The 19,413-nt window shown below is 50.8% G+C and overlaps 1 protein-coding gene across 1 annotated transcript in view; it reads left to right on the forward strand.

The window, feature by feature from the left end:
* CAB39 (calcium binding protein 39) overlaps positions 1-18,792 on the forward strand; it is an 87,286-nt gene extending 68,494 nt beyond the window's left edge. Inside the window, exons 4-9 of the mRNA XM_056121599.1 lie at positions 146-264; positions 5,272-5,440; positions 11,220-11,279; positions 14,907-14,972; positions 17,739-17,882; positions 18,512-18,792. Coding sequence (XP_055977574.1) covers positions 146-264; positions 5,272-5,440; positions 11,220-11,279; positions 14,907-14,972; positions 17,739-17,882; positions 18,512-18,700 — 747 coding nt within the window. The 3' untranslated portion in view covers positions 18,701-18,792. The remainder of the gene's footprint in view (positions 1-145; positions 265-5,271; positions 5,441-11,219; positions 11,280-14,906; positions 14,973-17,738; positions 17,883-18,511) is intronic.
* Positions 18,793-19,413: the final 621 nt, after the last annotated feature.

A 19,413-nucleotide genomic window follows, 5' to 3' on the forward strand; every position in this document is an offset into this window, starting at 1 on the left:
AGTAAGAAAACTTGACTTCTGTAAACTCTGTAAACTCACATAGCCATAATTATAAATATGCACTACCTTGCTTTATTCGGGAGGGTGGATGGTCATTATGATGCTTAGTCAGGTAAAAATTTTTTAATGATTGTATTCCTAATAGGGCAAAAAAGACGTGGCTCAAATTTTCAACAATATTCTCAGAAGACAAATTGGTACAAGAACTCCTACTGTTGAATACATCTGCACCCAACAGAATATTTTGTTCATGTTATTGAAAGGGTATGTACAATGTAATAATGTTTATATTCTCAGTTGAAAAATAAGAAGGAACAATGGTCTTGGGTGCAAACAGGATGGTGAGTGTGGGGAAGTATGTTTTGTCTGCTCGTTTTTCCATAGAACACAGTTCCCTCCTTAAAATCCAACCCGTGGGCTCAGTTGGATTGGACAGTGCTCCGAGCAGCTGAAGGGTAGGTAAATAGTGAGCCACTAATCTCTTCCGTCATACATGGTTCAAGACAGAAGTCATTCCTTGGGGTCTTTCTTCTGTTCTGTCAGATGAAAATTTTATCTGGTTGAAGTGTCCGTTCACTGGCCCATTTAGCGGGGTCGTCTTTGCACTTCCCTGGAAGGGCGGCAGTTTGCTCTGCTGGACAGGTGGTGCTTGGACACTGCAGCTGGGCTCTGTCCAGTCGCCCGGGCACGTGCTGCTGTAGCAGAGCCCTTCACTGTTGTCTGTGTGCGTGTGCTCACTAACCCTCAGGTCTGTCACAGTGGTTCTTCCTGGAATGACTATTGGAACAAGCAGGCACTCTGTTCTACTTACGTGAAACAAACCCCAAAACCCTCAATACTAAGATGTCTTCAAATTTTTGAAGGAAAAAACTCCTCCTTCCTGTGCCACCCTATTGGCAAGGTCACACCCCCACCCACGCCCACCCCCCATGGTGTCACGCCAGAGCCCTGTGCCAGCTCTGGCTGTGGTGGTGCATCTGTTTGTCCCGGCACTGGTGGTGGTCTCTGTTGGCGGCAAGCTTTTTATTAGCTGGCTCTGGCTGTGAATCGGCGTGCCCTCCTCCTCCTCCTCACCTTATAGCTCGCCTCCTCTGATTCATAGCTCTGCGGTTTAACACTTCCCTCAAGTTCAGGCTTGTTTAGACAAAGCCTGAGTCAGTGAGTGTGTTGGATGCCAGCGCGCTATTTCCTTCTTTCTATTTCTATCCATCGCGTTGCTTCTTCGGATATTGCCATACAGAGCATTGGCATCTGTTACCCTGCTGTGTCGGCTCAGAGTCGCATGTGTGCACATGTAGTGAGTGTCTGACATTGGGGTGACCTCAGAGCAGCTTCAGGTGCCTTTGTCTGCATTTCCTTTTCCAGAGAGATGAGTAACTACTAAGACCAAGAACTTAAAGTTAACTTCCCTACATTCACATTGTAGAATCAATGGGGCAGTGTTAAGTGTCATGTAAAGTAAGACTTTGAGGTCCAATTTAAAGAAAAAGTTAAAAGCAGGCGTCTGAGCTGACGCAGAGCAAACTCGCTAGAGAGAAGAGCAGGACAGGGAGTTATGAGGTGTCCACCGGAGTGTACAGAGCAGCGAGCTTCATCGAGGACTGACTCCTGCCACTCTGACTCCATCTCTTCCTGTCTCCTCTCACCTCTCAGATGTAACCCTGCTTCGCTTGTCCATGTACCCAAAGATTTCCCCTCTTCGTTACGGGTGATGGGTTTCCTGGTGTGTTCCAGAGCCCAGGGGTCACTCGTTATCAGTCAGCAGAGCTGGAGGATGTGGTGCAGTGCTGAGGACACCCCCTTCGGTGGTGCTCTCAGGGAGCCAGGTGGTGCTGGGGAGCAAAGTGGGCTCCCTTGTATGCAGAGCCCGTGCTCCGTATTTTCTTCTGAAAACATAATCGCTCTATCCTTTATAAACCTGGCATTGCTAGTGCCCAGCAATACTCAGGGTTCCTTTTAAAATGCCTTTTTTTCACTTAGCTTAAATCAGGTTCTAAACAAGTTCCACAAACTGAATTTGGTTGATAGAGCTCTACTTTATGTTTTAAATGTGGCAGCAGTTCCTGCCCTCCCCACCGCACACCCAGTACCTTTTATTCGTTGAAATGACTGGGTCATTATGAATCGCGTAATTGGATTTGCATCCCCGTGGCTTTATGTAATGTGTTCTGCTCCTCATTCTCGGAGATTGCCGATTAGGTCTAGAGGTTTGATCAAATTCAGCTGCAGGGGAGCAGGAGCTCTTCGTGGATGGCATTGTGTGCTTCCTGGATTACATTAGTCAGTGGGTCCAGGGGTGGTCAGGCTCTACTCTGCAGTGTCACCTAACATGCAACATCATTGCCTCAGTTCAGAATGGTAAATTCCTAATTCTGCAATCCCTTCTCCATATAGTAACTGTCTTGGTTTTTCAGTGAATGACTTACCAGTACAATATGTATGGAGAAAATTCTTGCGTTTGTGTGGACAGTTGTTTCTTCTTGCTTTATCTTTTTTTTTAAGTCAATTTCAGTTGGTGTCCTAGCTACTTTAGATGAGCAGTGAGTCTGTCCGTTTTTTCAGCACTGTTGTGAATCTCATTTGGAATTTTAGAAATGTATTTGATGTGTCTCAGTCGTTGTCTCTCCCCACCCCACTTCCCACCATTTGAAACAAGCTGCTCCTTGTTGATCCTATACAGGTTCCTTCCACAGATCTGAAACAAACAGCTCCTACAAGGAGTGAATTGTCTTCTAAGATTTTGTTTCCATACAATGTGATATCTGCTTTGGCTGTATTCCTTTGACCATGAGACAAGTTAAAAGCAGGCGTCTGAGCAGAACAGGGAGCTACGAGGTGTCCACCGGATTGTACAGAGCAGTGAGCTTCATCGTGGAGTTTCATTAGTGGAGCTTTGCAGCCACTGATGGTGTGACTGGTGTTAGACATCAGGAGTCAGTGTTTGCTTGAGGGGCAGCCTCGGTGTGGGTGGACTCCCCCTGCTAGAGCTAGGAAGTTATGCAGGTAACTATGTGCTTTGTCCTCGTTAGTGTTTGGTTCAGTCATTTAAGACAGGCTTGACAGACCACCATCAAAATCCACCCGACTTGTTGTACTGAACCATCTCTCCCTTGTCTTCCTAGTCTTCTGCTAATTAAAGATAGCAAAAAAGAGCCACATGATCCCCCTTTTGGGAGCACCCGTTGTAATCCCCTGCGAGCCAGACAACATTCTAGCTGCCATATTCAGAGTGCCATGAAGGAATGCCATTTTGATCTCATTGGAGATCTCTGCTGAACTTAAGTACAAAGGAAAGGTCTTCATTACGAATAGCAGCTGGCACTCAGGGCTTCAGGGGATCAGATGGGGCTTAGTGAGTGAATACAGCAAGGTTTGGTGAAAGAGACGGGACTTAGAGGTGGCTTTTCAGGTGGTTTAGAACTGCGTCCACCAAGAAAGGGGAAGGGTGGATCCAGGGGTAGGAATGAGCCCTGACTGGCAGTCAGGGATTGGTGGCACATTGGGAGATGGCATTGTTCCAGAAGTTCAGATTTTTTGTGTAAGAACCAAACATCCAGCTCTGAAGTTTGTCAGTTTGATGAGTGCCGTAGAGTCATTTTGAATGCCTGAAGCTGAAAACGCTCTCAGTGGACTTGGTGTTGGTGAGGTCTGTTATCGGTGGGCCATGATCAGAAGCTGCTTATCAGATGGTCCCTGTGGTGTGCGCCTGGGTGGCAGGGGGAGTAGAGACATGCAGACAACATGTAACTACTTCCCAAAGAGTATGGAAGAGACTGGGGCCACCACCGATGAAACAACTGGCATGAGAGAGCTGGAAGCGCTAGACACGTGCTGTGTAACAGCAGCTACTGACAAGAGTGCAGCTGAACTGGAAAGGTTTAAATCAGATAACATTTCAAGCTCAGGCCTGCTGTCATACTAGCCATGTCTCAAGCACTCAGTAGCCATATAGAGAAGCTACATGATGAACCCCACATCCGAGAACATTTCCATTAACCCAGGAAGCTGCCAGACCTTTGTGAGGCTCAGGACTCTGAGACAGAGCAGTGATGCCAAATTACAAAAGTTGGAATCCTGCGGGAGGGGTTATTTTGTGGCGGGGGGTGGGGTTTGATTTTAAGCACATGAGTTTCCAGTAGGGCTGTCCCTGGTTAAGAGGCACACAGCCTCACAAGGAATCCTCGCTGTGGAGGTCTGAGAGACTCTGGAGAGTCCGTGGTCAGGGTAAGGCCATGCGGCCCACTTGGGGACAGAGAGCATAGCCGTAGGGTGGGTTCCTTCTGAGCTTCACAACATAAGATGCCATGATTGGCACCGTCAGGACTCCAAGCCGAGTCTGTGGGGAGAGAGTATGTCTTTCTCCCCGTGAGTCTTGGTCACGTGTTGGGAAGCAGATTCTGGCTGCAGGCAGGACAGGAGGCCACTTGCCGCTTGAGCGGCAGTGGAGGAGGAGAGCAGGGCTTGGAGCAGGGCCAGAAAGCCAGGGTTTCTCTGTGATGGAAAAGGGGGAGGACCTGGGAGCCTGCACCCCGCCAGCCTCTTGAGGGCTCTGAGACCCTCCAGACCAGGCTTTCCAGTCCCTAAGGTTACAGGATTGAATCAGAAACAGGACAGAGATACTATGAATACGGGAAATTTGTAGTTTTCATTATTGTTTTTGATTCAGCCATGTGTGTGCGTGTGTGCGTGTGTGCGTGTGCGTGTGCGTGTGCGTGTGTGTGTGTGTGTGTGTGTGTGTCCCAGGGGGTTGTGAGTGCCCCGTGTTACATGTTACGTGTAGCTCTGGTTTGGAGACTTTTTCTAAGTACTTCAATTTCCACTGAATGGATTTGCTTTCGTGCGGGTTTTTTTTTTTTTCTTTTTGGATCACACCTGGCGATGCACAGGGGTTAATCTACTCCTTGCTCTGCACTCAGAAATTACCCCTGGCAGTGCTCAGGGGACCTTGTGGGATGCTGGGAATCAAACCCAGGTCGGCCACATGCAAGGCAAATGCCCTACCTACTGTGCTATTGCTTCAGTCCCAACATGCGGTCATTCTTGAGGCTGTTACTTCTCTATGGGTTTAAGCAACCATCACCAACTGAGTGTCTTGAGTCCTCCAGGGTAAATTATCCTAAACCCCTAGTTTACTCTGAGAGAAAAGCCTTGTGTAACTTCCTCTGGTTACTTACTTAGGGCCCATTGGAAGCTTCCTGTTCCAGAATTTTGCGCTTTTCAGCCTTGGAGTTTTTAAAGACCAATTAATGTTTGTTTTTTTTCTTTCTGCAGGTATGAATCTCCAGAAATAGCTCTAAATTGTGGAATAATGTTAAGAGAATGCATCAGACATGAACCACTTGCAAAAATCATTTTGTGGTCAGAACAGTTCTATGATTTCTTCAGATATGTTGAAATGTCAACTTTTGACATAGCATCAGATGCATTTGCAACATTCAAGGTAACATACAAAACTAGACTTCTAACTATGCTTGCAAGTCAGGTTATGTGTTCTTTTCCTGTCTTCCTGAATGTTCTCTGCTCACCAAGTCTATACACGGCTGCCCTCTAGCGGGAAGAGGAGGTATAGTTATGTATATGTATGACTCTGGCATTGCGAAGAATCCCATCTTTAAGAAGGTGCAGAAGTTAGATTCTCAGATCTCTCAAAAAACAGTACTGCATGGTCACAAGCACATTTTTCTATTAAATGGCCCATCCGGGACAGGGTGTGGACACCCAACCATCGCCAGCTGGGTCTGTCTCCTTCCTCTGTTGTTTACATACCAGAGAAGGTCATTGACTACATCTACACACAGATTCAGCTTCAGGATATTTTTCTGCACTGTCTACAGGCCTGAGGGAACAGCGGCCACTGCCACGCTGGGCCAAGGGGCACCTGCTGCGCCCTACCTCTCTGCACCAAATAGCACGCGCGTTTTTGTGTCAAGTTGTCCAGTTCTGTGGTGTTCAAGACATATAAATAAAGCCCTAATTCTTATCCATATTCCCACAGTGCGGACACACCTTTATGTAGTTCATTTCCTTTTGGGAAGTGTCTGCCCTCGGGAGTGGATGTTTAGAACTGCTGTTATATTAATAAACCACTATGAGATAGACCCTTACAAAGCCATTCATGATTAGGTTTCATACAGTGTTCCAAACCCCCACCCCTCCACCAGTGTACATTTCCCAGCACCGGTGTCCCCAGGTTCCCTCCCATCACCCCCCATGTAACTGGGGACAGCTCAGACGCAGAACCCAATCCAGTTTTCAAACCTCTCTCCACACATCACCCCTTATTGTATAACTCAGAAATGGGTTTGTTCTCTATGTCCAGAGCACCAGCCCTGTTTAGTGAGAAGTGGCCACACAGTGTGTTGGGGGGGGGGGGGGGGGGGCGGCTACAGTAGGCACTTGACATGGGATAGGAGCCTGGAGACTGGCCTTTCCAGTGAGACATACCCTGTGACATGACCGTTGCCTCGGGCTTTATTTCCCTGAAACCGTTAAGGAAGATGTCAGAAATCTCAGGTTAAGATCTCCATTACTAATACTGCTGCATCCAGAGCAGAGGGAAGTGGAGGTGAGCACGGAGAGGTCATTGTCACTTGTGGGAAGGAGTCTCGATGACAGGTGCACCTGCCAGACGGAGGAGAGACGAGAGCATCAGCGCAGCAGAGGTGTAGGCGAATGTGACCAGGCCCCCAGCCAAGTAGAAGACATGGGTGACATGCCCTGGCACAAATGGCTGTAGACCAGAGACCAGCACAGCAGCCAGCTGTGCAGGTGGCCTTGCTGAGAATTGCTTCTCAGTCAGGGTTGCTTCTTCTAGTGAATTTGTCCCCAAGCAGCAAGCGATAATAATGGGCCCCCTCCCCTCTCCTGCACAGGTGAAGCCGTGGTCTCAGGCTTCTGAGCAGGAGCTGGAGAGAGGTGTGGAAACTGGATTGGGTTCTGTGTCTGAGCTGTCCCTGGTTACATGGAAGGTTGAGTGACCTAATGCACGAGGCGTCTCAGTGACGCCGAGTGGCAGACCGAGACAGTGTGTAAGAGGGAGGGAGGTTCTGCTGTGTAGACCACAGCTTCCTCCTTCCTGAAAGACATTCGTTGGACAGATGGTCCGTTGCCTTGTGACTGACAGCTGAGCTCTCAGCTGACTGGGTCCCCTTCGCAGAGAATGGTCTTGTCATAGGAAGGGCACGAGAGTGATGGGGGCCAGCTCTCCTTGAATAGGAGAGAGTGCATCTTTACACAAAAGCTTTTCAGCAAACTCACCAGGGCCTGGCTTGGAAACCCCAGCGCTCTGTGCAAATGAATGGGTCCTGAGATTGGAAGCCAAATACTTGCTAGTGATTTTCATGTGTTTCTTGGTTTTGAGGGGAGAGCCATCAGAAGGCCAACAAATGCATTTCCAGTTTTCCAGAGGGAAAAAAGGTAGCTTCCCCAGAGAGACTAGTGAAGCTTGGAGCTGTCAGGGATGCCTGTATAAGTTTCTAGAAAGTACTTCTAAAAGAGAGGGTTTCTGAGCATTTGGGGAAGAAAACCGTGTACCCACAGCCAGCCAGCACGGATTTTCTAAGAGTGAGTTCCCTGGAGGTCAGGGGCAGAGGCAGGCTGCCTGGGTGCAGTCCCGGCTCCCCACCGACTTACTCTCATCTTTCTGCTAAAATGTAGGCAACTAGGGACCAAGGCAATAGTACAGCGGCTAGGGCACTTGCCTTGCATGCGACAGACTCAGGCTCCATCCCTGGCACCACATATGATCCCCCAACAACTACCAGGAGTGATCCTGAGTGCAGAACCGGGAGTAAACCCTGAGCACCACTCTATTTCCCAAAAACAAACAGCAGGCAAATAATCTTCCCTGAACCCCCCATCACCACCCCCGACAGTGAAGGTCTCTGAGCCATTGGGTAATCATGCGGATCTGTTTCATGGAAGCAGTAGAAAGGCAGGAACCTAGGTACCGTTATTCACAGCAGATTGAAAGCCTCATTTGTAGGGTTCTGGATTGTTGTTACTTGAGAAATTTCTAGTGTCTCTGAGTCTTGATCCCACTCAGTCCAGGTGACCATTTTTGTTCATGGCGTAGATGGGTGATGGCGTAGTGTCACATGTTGAGAGAATAGCTGTGAGATGATGGCAGTGTACTGATCGAAGGAGGCCAGAGAAGAGCAGGACTAGTGGATCACGGGCTAGGGGTCACCGTCACTCATGCAGGTGGCTTCATCCTCAGGCAGCTCGGGAGGGTATGTTGTTCTCTCCTTGGCGAGGAAGGACGCCGAAGCCACGGAGTGTCCAGTAGGGCCAGACAGTAGATGGGGGTGTCAGCGTCAGGCGCTCAGCAGTGTGACTGCAGAGTCCTCAGGAGTCACAGCTGGGAAGTGTCCAGAGAGACTCAGCACTTTCCTGCTGTTGTCCCCAGAGCTGCTGTGACCCAAGGGGCTGCTGGTAGCCTCGCCCTGTGAAAGACACATAGACACCCAGCTCTGAGAACACAGTGACTGGGGAGGGCGCCTCAGGGCTTTGCGTGTCTTTGGAGGGCTGGGGGGCGGGGGACTGCAGGAACTGAACCTGTCTGGCCTGGAGAAGAGCAGATTGGGCAGGACTGGCTGGGAAAATCCCGCTTATATGCAAGGGGGCCATGGAGATGGCCGCTCCTCCGTTTCCATTGGCTCTGGTCCGTTCTGAGAAGCCCCTGGGGATAGGTTGGCTCTATTCAGGGAGCCCTGTCCAGCTCCCCAGGGTGCCACGGCCCCGGCCCTGCGTGCACACAGTTTTGGGGCTCGCAGACCTGACTGTGCCCATCCTAAAGGCCCAAACCCACAGGGCTATAGACTCTGGAAATACCACCTTCCATGCACACTACCAGTTCTCCTGCAGGACCAGGGAGATGGTCCCTGGCCTTTGCACGTTCTCCCCGGGACCTGGAGAGAAAGCCCCAGACGGATTCTCCCTTTCATCCTCCCTGCTGCTGTAGACACAAGACAGGCCAGGCTCCCGCTTCATCCTGGCAGGGACCCTTTCAGGGACCTTCTGAGGCCATCAGAGAAAGATTCCTTCTTGGCCATGACTGCGGGTGTTTCTGGTCTCAGCCATGTAGTAACATTCATTGTCCCCCAGACCGGGAGCTGCTTCCAGCCACTCTGGAGAGCTGGTGACCTGAAGAACCCTCTCCTTTGGCAGGTCGTCAGATGACAGAGAGTAGCAGTCAAGCCTGGCCCCTGACCCGTGCCTCTAATTCACTACCCCCCTTGTGCCTTCCACAGGGGTCTGGGTGCCCGCCCTGTGTGGGATGGTATTCCTTAGGTGTGGTCCACAGTGTGTCACACAAACAGACCTTAGCTTGAGGCTCTTCCACAGACCCCCACACGGGGGACAGCCCAGGCCATCTCGCCTTCTCCGGCTGTTTGACCCTTTTAAATCTCGGGGGCAGCACGAGAAGCCTTCTGAGAAGCATACTCAGGGTCGGCTGACATGCTCCCGACATGCCTCTGGGGAGCGTGCTCTGACTGTGCGCTGGGTATGTGCAGGTACTGGGTTCAGAGCTTGTTGCAGACAAGACTCACAGTGTGCTGGGCCTTGCACAGCGGAGATGTTAGTTGCACTACCTCCCACCTTTACTTTAGGGGTCCAATTCAGAGGAATCCTGAAAAAGAGGTTTCGGAGTCCGAGAGTAATAGCAGGGGACACAGGTGGAAGTGCTTTGGGGAGTGGAGGGATGTAGGGAGATGGGGGGATGAGCTGTGTGCGTGCCACGTGGGCGGGACCCCAGAGCATTTCTCAGCACCAGTATGATGTGGGCACATGCTTAAGGAAACTGCAGATCATGTAACCTGGGGAAACGTCCCGGCGTAAACAAGAGAGAGACCAGCAATGGAAAGCGGTCTGGAGAAAGGGTGATGGGTACCAAGTCCTCCAGGGGCCAGCTTCTAGGAAGGCCAGCTTCTTTGTGGATGCACTCAGAGTTGACTGCCTTCCAACCTCAGGAGATGAGGCTGGCCCAAAGTGCACGCCTGCGTCCCTGAGGGTGTAGCAGCCACATTTTTCTGTCTTGGCAGCTCCAGCCCCTAGGCAGTTACCTGGCACACAGTAGGTACTTTCCAAGTGACTGACTATGGACTTGCTTCCAAGGAGAGGCCTGGAGGGTCAGGCTCCCCAACTGTGAGAGAGACTCTTGGTCACGCTGATTTTTGATGCTGTGTTTTTGTGGCAGCATTCTGCTTACTTCGAGGTTGACACTTAAGATTTGTTGGGACTTTTACAGTCTACCTTTGGGAATGAGCTGTTTGTACCTATTAAGCAGTGTCATTGAACCTGGGAAGAAGAAAATGGAACCTCTGATACTTTCTCTAATAAAAGAAATTTTTTTGCTCCACCAGGAGTGGTGTTCTATTTGACATTTTATTCACCACATCTTCTATTTTACCCCAGTAGTTTTCATTTCTCTTTCTATGAGTTTGTTTCTTTTGGCCTGTATGTTTTTAAATTTTTCCTTCAAAAGACTATAGCCCTATGAGTAATCGTGACCATTAAAGTGACTCTTAAATTATCAATGATCTGCTCACAGCTGCTCTCCACATGCTCGGGCCGAGCTTCACCCGTGAGTGAATGTATTCCTGGACCACGCAACATCTCATACCTCATACCACTCCTAATCCCAAGATTAGCACACCACTTTTGATGGGGCTAAAAGTAGAAGGCAACCAATCTTAGAGGGAAATATATTTTTACATACACACACACGCACAAGCACACAAGGCTCAACCTTTAACAATATGTTAGTGATCTCTTATAGAAGGGCTTAATGGCCCCTTGGTGAAATACAACAGTCTTCACACACTCCCCTCTAAGGAAACTTTTTGGAATACTTTCTGTGGTTATTTATAACAAATAGTATAAACTAAATTATTTCGGTTCTCCTTTGAAACGGGTTGGGGTAGGGATGGAAACATCCCATGTATGATGGTGGGAAGGTATGATGATGGTGGGATTGGTGTTTGAATATTAAATGTAATCAAATATTGTGTTCTACTTTATAAAAATTAAATGAAAATTAAAAAATAAATTATTGGTGATCTTATTTGCTCTTATAGAACCAATATTTTCAAATCAGTTGATACCTAAGAATATTTTAACAACAATTTTTATTAGGTAAAATGGCATAGAATGTTTTCTCTTTCCTAATAGAATTTGAATGCGGAACAGTTGTTAAAAATTGTATTTTCTTTTCCTAGGATTTACTTACAAGACATAAATTGCTCAGTGCAGAATTTTTGGAACAGCATTATGATAGAGTAAGTATATATGATGCTATTTAAAGAGAATCACTGACTAGTTTTGTTGTAAAAAAATGACTTTTAAATTGATTTTGTGGTAAAATATTACCTCTACATGGAAAATGTTTCTTTACGGCTTTGAATTCTTTGTCCAATGAGACACAGAAGAAAGCATTGCCCGGTCAGAACAGAATACCGTCTTTCCGATGGTCTCTGGCCCTTCGTGTTTCGTCACTTTTAAAGAGAAAGTTTAGACTTTATCGCCACGAGAGAGTCAGGGAAGCGTGTCTGGGGCCCCTTTCCCCCCACCCCACCTCCAGCTGCTGCTCACAGTCCTGCTGCTCAAGCTTAGAACAGGGAGCAGTGACCCCTGGGGCTGCAGAAATCTTCTCTTTGTAAAACGGTCATCTGGGGTGTCCTGCGGCAGGACACCTGTCTGGCCCGGGCCGACCCTCCTGCCAACAGAGTCCCCTCCCGCCATGGGCGGGGCGGGGCGGGGTGTTGCAAACGGACTCTTCTCCCCATGCAGTGCCCAGGCTCAGGGTGCCCCTTGTCTTCCTTATCTGGCTCTTCATGTCTGTGCGTCCATAAGGGTAGGCACAGACATGCCCGTGGAAGCCATCTCCACAGTTGCCGGCTCTCTCCTAGCCCTTTTTTTCTCTGCCCAGGTGTGATTGGGTCTGTTTAAAATGACAGTGCCATTTTTCTGTCGATTCCTTTTCCGGTTATGGGGACTGTGCTGGGGATCGGTGGGGGCTTGCCCTGCACCCTCAGTCCCCCTGGCCCATCTCCCCTGCCTTACCTGTGTCTGTCTACACCACCTGCCTTCATGCGCCCCAAGGTCCCACATACTCCCTGAGAGTAGACTCCCTGGGAGTGCGCAGGCGCATGTGCGGCCCGGCCCTCACCCTGCAGCTGCGTCCCCACCACCACAGGGCTCCGGGGGCAGGGGTGGGGGGACGGTGTTTGGTTTGTCTTTTAACATGTCAGGCCTTAAAGCCAGTCAGAAGTGCCTGCTCATTTCCAGGAAGTGGATTGCAGCTGTGAAATCTTTCATTTTATGATAAAATATGTTTGTAAGAGATGACTAGTTGACAGTATTTTACTGTCTGACAAAATGAGATCTCTTAACAGAAATGTGCAGCCAGAGCTGATAGGGGTCAAGGGAAATAAGGGGGGTGGCGGGAATGAATGGGTCATTTAAGTTACTCCAGGATGGGCCGGGAGTGGGGCTCAGCAGTGGACCACTTGCTATGCATGTGTGAAGCCTCAGTTCAATCCCCAGCATCACAACAAACAGTAACTTCTTGTTATCAATAAACTTAAGTTTAAGCCGGAGGTATAGTTAGCCCACACCGAAAAGTACATGCTCTGGAATCATGGATATTTGGCTCTGAGCTTACTCTAAAGCAAGGCAGAGAGGGAAGAAAAATCAGTGAAAAACTTACAGCATCTGTCAAGCAAGGCAGGTCCTACTGTTGCTGAGAACACTCTGTGCAATCACTAGGTCCAGAGAGGGAGAGCCCCTGGCCTGGCCTGTTGTCCAGGGGAGTAAGTGCCCATCCTGCCAGTGCGCCCAAGAGAGAGGCTTCCTGCCATGGGTTTTGCCTTGAAGCAGGAAGTTGAACACACAGTCAGGTTCTTGACTGACTCAAGGCCAATGTCACTATCCATCCTGTTCTGGTGGTCACTTAAGGACAGAGGACCTGTGTGACCTGCAAGCTCATCCATCCCCTCTGAGGGGACACTTCGCTCTGATCTTCAGGGTGGGGGCCCAGAAGTCTTTCCTGTAAGGGGGCAGAATGCTGGGAGAACACAGTCACTGCCTCAGTGAGGCTGGCGGGACTCCAGCAGGACCGGCCCCCAGCCACCGCAATGACCTCACGCTGCAGTGTGGGTCTGGTCTAAATCCCAAAGGCCATGGACCAGACCATAATACAGTGAGTGGCACACTTGATCCCCAGAACCCTATACTGTCCCCTTAGGGCACACCTGCACCACCACCCCACCCTCCCATCTCCACAGGAGTGACTCCTGAGCGCAGAGCCAAGGGTAAGCCCTGAGCACTGCCAGGTATTAGTCAGAAAAATAAATAAACTTCAGAAGCCTGGGTAGGAACACCCTTCGTAAAGCTCTGGCACGAATGTGTCCTGGCCACAGATGACTGAGCAGACGCCCTTTGCCACCTCCCAGCCAGGGGCCTCTCAGAAAGCTTGCTTGTCCGGGGCTGGAGCTTATCTGCTTGCAGCTGAGACCTGAGTTGAGTCTCTGGCACTGCCGTGTCCACTGGAGCCCCAGTAGGTGTGGCCCCCAGCACGGCCTGTAAACCCACCCTGCTGGCTGAGAGGCCACAGAGGCCGCTGTTGGAAACTGGCCTCCGATTGGAGAGAAGCCAGCAGCCGTGCTTACCTTCCACACGGCCAATCCCAGTTCTGGTGTTTTTCATGGGCCCCTGAGCACTGCTTGGGTATGGCCCAAAGAAAGATAAAAAGCCACTGGCCAGTTGAGGGATTCTCATATGACAAAATTTGGAAGTTTTAAAACTCCCCCTTAGGGGCTGGAGAGAGTACAGTAGGCGGGGTTCTCGCCTTGAATGTGGTCGACCCTGGTTCCATCCCCAGCAGCGTGTGTAGGTCCCCCGATGAGAACCCTGCCAGGGGTGTTTCCTGAGTGCAGAGCCAGGAGCCAGCCCAGAGCTCCACTGGGTGTGGCCCAAAGCCCAAAAATAAAAACTCCCTTCACCGTTCCAGCAAACAAGAAGATAAAGTCTACGACACCTACCTGGCCTTTCGGGGGGCTCCAACCCGGCTGCATGCCAGCAGCTCCTGGCAGGCCCTATCTGGCGAACACATGCATCATGTTGGTCACTTCTGGAGTCTCTCACTTCCTGCATTCTCCCAGTCTTCATTTTCTCATCCCCCCCCCCCCCCCCCCCAGAAGCACGTTTTCTCCTCCCCTGTGTTAATAGAAAGCTACGCGCACACAATTCATGGTGTTTGCACCGCGCCCAGTGTTCTCCGCGCCCGCCTGGCTCTCTGTGCAGGTGCCTAGCGGGTACAGAGCTGCGGCGAGAGCTCCTAGAAGCACAGCGACCCAACCCAACCGGGGCCTCGCCATATGGCTTGTTTCTGCACCGGGGGAGAACGAGTTGGCAGCGAGAAGTCCGGCACTTCTGCTGGAGTTAACCCAGGGCTGGGTAAAGAACTCCCAGTCCACTGCGTTGAGTCTTGCAGATTTTGTGACAACCTGGGTTGTGTGTGTAAAACAGCATGGCAGTTTCTAGTGAAATACAGTCATTGCTTTGGAGGCCGATGCATTGAAGAGACAGGTAACTTGGTGGTTGTGCACTGAGCTGCATGATTAAGTTGTGAAAATTGGTACTTTGTGTTTTCTCATCCAACCCCTGGAAATGACATCGGCCTAGTGATGGGGGGAGGGAGTTCTCTCTTGGGCTAACAGTGCAGGCCCAGATCTTTGGGCCTGGCTAGAGTAGGGGATCAGGGACAGGAGCCTGGGGAGGTCGTCGGCATTGCCAGCCCACGGGACCCGGAGCAGGTTGGGGAAAGGGTGGCACAGCGGAAGGGCGTGTGCAGGGCGATTCCAGAGCAGCCAGAGTCACGTGATGTGTGTTTCCTTGTCTTTCAGTTCTTCAGTGAATATGAGAAGTTACTTCATTCTGAAAATTACGTGACAAAAAGACAGTCGCTGAAGGTATGACAGTCAGTCGTGGAGCTCTTGTCCTCCTCCTGTGCTGAAACATGTATTTGGGGAAAGGGAGCCTGGTCTGTGTCGAAGACCTTTGCGGGAAAGTATATCTGTGTGTGGTCAAAGGTTTGTGGCAAAAGATGGGGTTCAGCAGGCGGGTGCGGGAAGTCAGCATATCGAGAAAGGATCTGGACAGTTCCATTTGGAACTAAAAATGACTCTGTTCCAGATTTAGAACTCTGAAGCGGGGGTTGGCAGGCTGTGCACCGTGGCAGAATCCAGCCGACTGGCTATTTTTGGGAACAGCTGTTTGCTTATTGTCTTGAGTGCTCCTGGCTGGAACCCCCCATGTGTAAGGTTGCCCCAGATCCAGACGCGCTGTGGGAGCAGAGTGAGATCTCTGCTCTCCACCCCATGACAGGAAGTTTGCTGACCCATCTTCCTACAGCTAATAGTCTGTGTGCCTCATTTGGTCACCGAAGTGTTGAGTGTGAATGATACAGATGGAGTCACAGAATTAGGGGTAGAAAAATAGTTTCATTTGTCTGCTTCCCCTTCCCCCTTGGTTTTTGTTGGGAGCCCTCCCTGGCAGGGCCCAGGGTTGGATCCTGGTCCTCTCACCACAGCGTGCGCCCCTCCGCAGAGCCATGAGCTTGCCAGGCCCACTCTGAGCCCTGCTCTGCCCAGTTTCCCTCAGAAGTGTCTGGGTTCACATCAGTCAAGGTGATGTGTCTGCTGCGCCCCATGCCCCAATGGGAGGGGTAGGTACTGCGAAGGAGCCCTCAGTGATGTTCTCAGGCATCCCCTGCAGGTGCTTCTCAACCTCTGGGGAGCGGTGGTGCTTGAACATGAGCACAGAGCCAGGAGTGACCCCTGATCACCACCAACCTGCCACCCAAAAACCAAAACTAAATTTATGAAAATTAACTTACTTTGGGGGGTGGAGATACTTCAGCGGGGAAGGCACTGCATGGCCTTGCATGGTGCCAACCCAGGTTCAATCCCCGGCATCCCATATAGTCCCCTGACCCCACCTTATTCCTGAGCTGGGGGCCTGAGCTGACTCCTGAGCATCACCAGGTGTGGCCCAAAAACAAATTTTGTTTGCATTTTTATTTTCAGCCACATTGGCATTTATTTCCTCCTGCTTTTATTTTACCAGCAATTTGTATCTTGGTAAAATTCAAATTTTGCCCACTTGTCTTCCCTGTGCCTGACATTTTATTTGTGTGTCCAAAGACCATAAAGACTTACTAGTCTCCCCTGGAGAGCCCGGACCTTCCCACTGATGGACAGTGGACGGCAGTAGAGCTGCTCACCTATTTCCACTCGGTGCTCACCCCACTAGAGGCCCGGCTGCTGGGGCGGGTGGGCGCGCACACACCTGAGGCAGACCCTGGTACAGAAATAACAGTCGATGCAGGTCACTCCTTGGCCAAAAGCTAGGGTCGATGGGAGCCTCTCGAGCTTCTAGATTCTTCTAGATTCTCTGTTTCCTCTAAATCCTGAGGAGAGCAGATTGATTTTCCTGCACAATGAGCTGATTCTTGGCTAAATGACGACATAGTTGCTCTCTCAACCTGGGTTTCCTGAGGACTTCACAGACCTAGAACATGACCAGGGGCCCGGAAAGGGCATTGGTCACGCACTTACACTCCGCCAGTGTGCGCTTTGGCTGCGCCCAGCAGCACCATTCATGTGGGACTCCAACCCAGGGCCTCACACGTGCTGGGCATCTGCTCTGCCCCTGGGCTCCTCTTTCCCTGCCGCCCCCTCTCCTGGGAAGGAGGCATGGAAACGTGGACAAGCATAGTGCATGTGCACCGAGGTCCAGCAGGGGCTCGCCACCCAACTCCACTCTGCTCCCCTGCTCCACTCCCAGTCATCCCACTCCGGGATGTGCTGACTGCTGGTGTCAGGCTAGGAAAAGTCTAGAGTAGGTGGTGACGTGTAGAATATTTGGGGTTGAGGGAGCCAGGCGGGGAGTAAGGTGGTCGGGGCCTACCCAGGCCAGACGTGACTCCCATCACCCCGAGTCCCTGAGTGTTAGTAGGTCCAGCACAAGAGACCCCCGTGCAGCACCACACTCTGATCCTCATATCTGTCTGCCAGCCTAGTCAGAAATTAGCCTAGATCCACACCTCCCCCAGAGTCCCCCCCCCCCAAAAAAAAAAAAAACAATATCTTGGGTTACTGTAGCCTAGTCCGCTGTAGACCCCTGTGAGCCTGGAAGGCTGACTTAGCTTAACAAGGGGGAGAGGTCACTGGTGAAAGCAGGAGGACCGCCAGGTACTTGGAGAAGGAGCAGAGTGGTTTCCATCATTCTGATCAGAGAAGGCTGAGTGAGGATTGTCTCTGCTGAGTACGCATATGGACAGCTGGCGACCTGAAGTTCTTTGTTCCGTGAAGTGCAGATAACAATTTTTTTAATTTAATTAAAATTATTCCTCAATTAAAGCAAGGTTGGTTAGTTGGCAGAGCTTCCTTCTCTGCCAGGTTCTTCTTAGGATTGAACGCAGATCCTGGGGCACCTGCATTGTGCTGGCCTCTCCTGAGAGTCACGTCACACCCCCTCAGTGCGCCCCCAACAGAGAGACGGAAAGACGGGGCTGCCAAGAGGGGCTCCGCTCGCTGTGCGCAGTGCGGCTCTTCAGGGTTCTGGGAAGAGCCAGAGGGAGGGCGTTAGAGGGAGAGTAACCAGAGGGGAGGGCGCCGGAGAGTGGGCTCTGACCGGGCAGCTTCCGGTGATGCTTCCTTCAAATGCCGTTGTAGCTTCTCGGGGAGCTGCTGCTCGACAGACACAACTTCACGATCATGACCAAGTACATCAGCAAGCCCGAGAACCTCAAGCTCATGATGAACCTGCTCCGGGACAAGAGTCGGAACATCCAGTTTGAGGCCTTCCACGTCTTCAAGGTGGGGCTCGGGCCCGCCGGCCCCCTGCTCACCCACCCACAGCTGACAGCAGGGCAGGGTGACGGCCAAGCGAGTTCGCGTGTGTGTGCTCTGGAAAAGAGACTCAGAACCAGGATCCCTGGGCTGGAGACGCCACACAGCAGGGAGGCGCTTGCCGTGCCGTGGCTGAGCCGCACTGGGAGTGACCCCTGAGTGCAGGGCCAGGGGTGGCCTCAAAACCAAAGGGAAGAAAAGGAACTGGAGTGCCATTGATTTTAGAAAGAGAATTTTAGAGGATAGTCCTTTATCTGAGCGTAGGATCGGACCCACAGAGTAGAAGGTGATGGTGTGGCGCTTTCCGCCGAGGCTGTCCTCAGGTCTGTCCTCTCCTCCTGTGCCCAGAAGTACTCGGTGCCCATTTTGTTCCAGAGTCTAAGTCAGCATTCCTGAACCAGGGTCCAGGATATCCCAGGGCCACAAGTGGGCGTCCTATAAACGAGGGGCCGCCACTGGGAAAGGGGGAGCAATAGCGTGGGTGTCAGTGCGGGGTCGGGCGAGTGGGTGGGCACAGTCCTTCAGGTCCTCACTAACCCGGCGGGGCTGCAGCCCCTCGCCTCTGTCTCGCTAACGCGCTGCCCTTCCCCGCACAGGTGTTCGTGGCCAACCCCAACAAGACGCAGCCCATCCTGGACATCCTCCTCAAGAACCAGACCAAGCTCATCGAGTTCCTCAGCAAGTTCCAGAACGACAGGACCGAGGACGAACAGTTTAACGATGAGAAGACCTATTTAGTGAAACAGATCAGGGATTTGAAGAGACCCGCTCAGCAAGAAGCCTGATTTCCAATAAACCTCTAAAATATTCCATCCCCGTCCAGCATTTGCTGTTAGCTATCCAGCATCAGGCCTCTCACCGACCCATGAGGAGCATTACTGCTAATCTGCTGTTAAGTGAACGGTTTTTCATTTGACCTACTTTGTTTGTTGGGTTTTTTTTTTCTTAATTTTTTTCTCTTTTTTTTTTTTTTTTGGTTTGGTTTTTTCTTTTCTTTTCTTTTCTTTTTTTTTTTTTTTTTTGGGTTTTGGTTTTTGGGGGTTTTTAGTCCGAGGTGGAGAACGTAGCTGCTGCTTTCTTACCCACTAGAGCACCCGTGTCCTGGCTTGATCTTCGTGTCATTTCAGAATGCAGAGACTTGGTGACTCTAGTCGTGACCGTGGCTGGGTTCCTGAGGGCGAGCGGAGAGAGGAGTGTGGTGTGGGAAGGGGGCGTACGACAGCCCAGGAACCTGGGCGCATTGCCTGGGTGAAAGGTCTGAGTTCGTGGCTGGCTGAGGCCGGGCCTCCTAGGGGAGCCGTGCCCGGGGGCCTGCGGGGGAGAAAGGTGGCCTGCGAGGAATGATCCTGACTCTTAGCGATTTCTCAGAAGTGTGACACTGCGAAAGGTCATAAGGAAACTGTATATATGCTTTTCATGGCTTTCTAGAATTTCCCGACATTTGATTTTCTTGAGACGTATAAACCTGGATGTGTTGAAGGGTATTTGTTAATTTACT

This window comes from Sorex fumeus, unplaced genomic scaffold (genome assembly GCF_029834395.1).
Source record: "Sorex fumeus unplaced genomic scaffold, SorFum_2.1 ptg000005l, whole genome shotgun sequence".
Lineage (NCBI taxonomy): Eukaryota > Metazoa > Chordata > Mammalia > Eulipotyphla > Soricidae > Sorex > Sorex fumeus.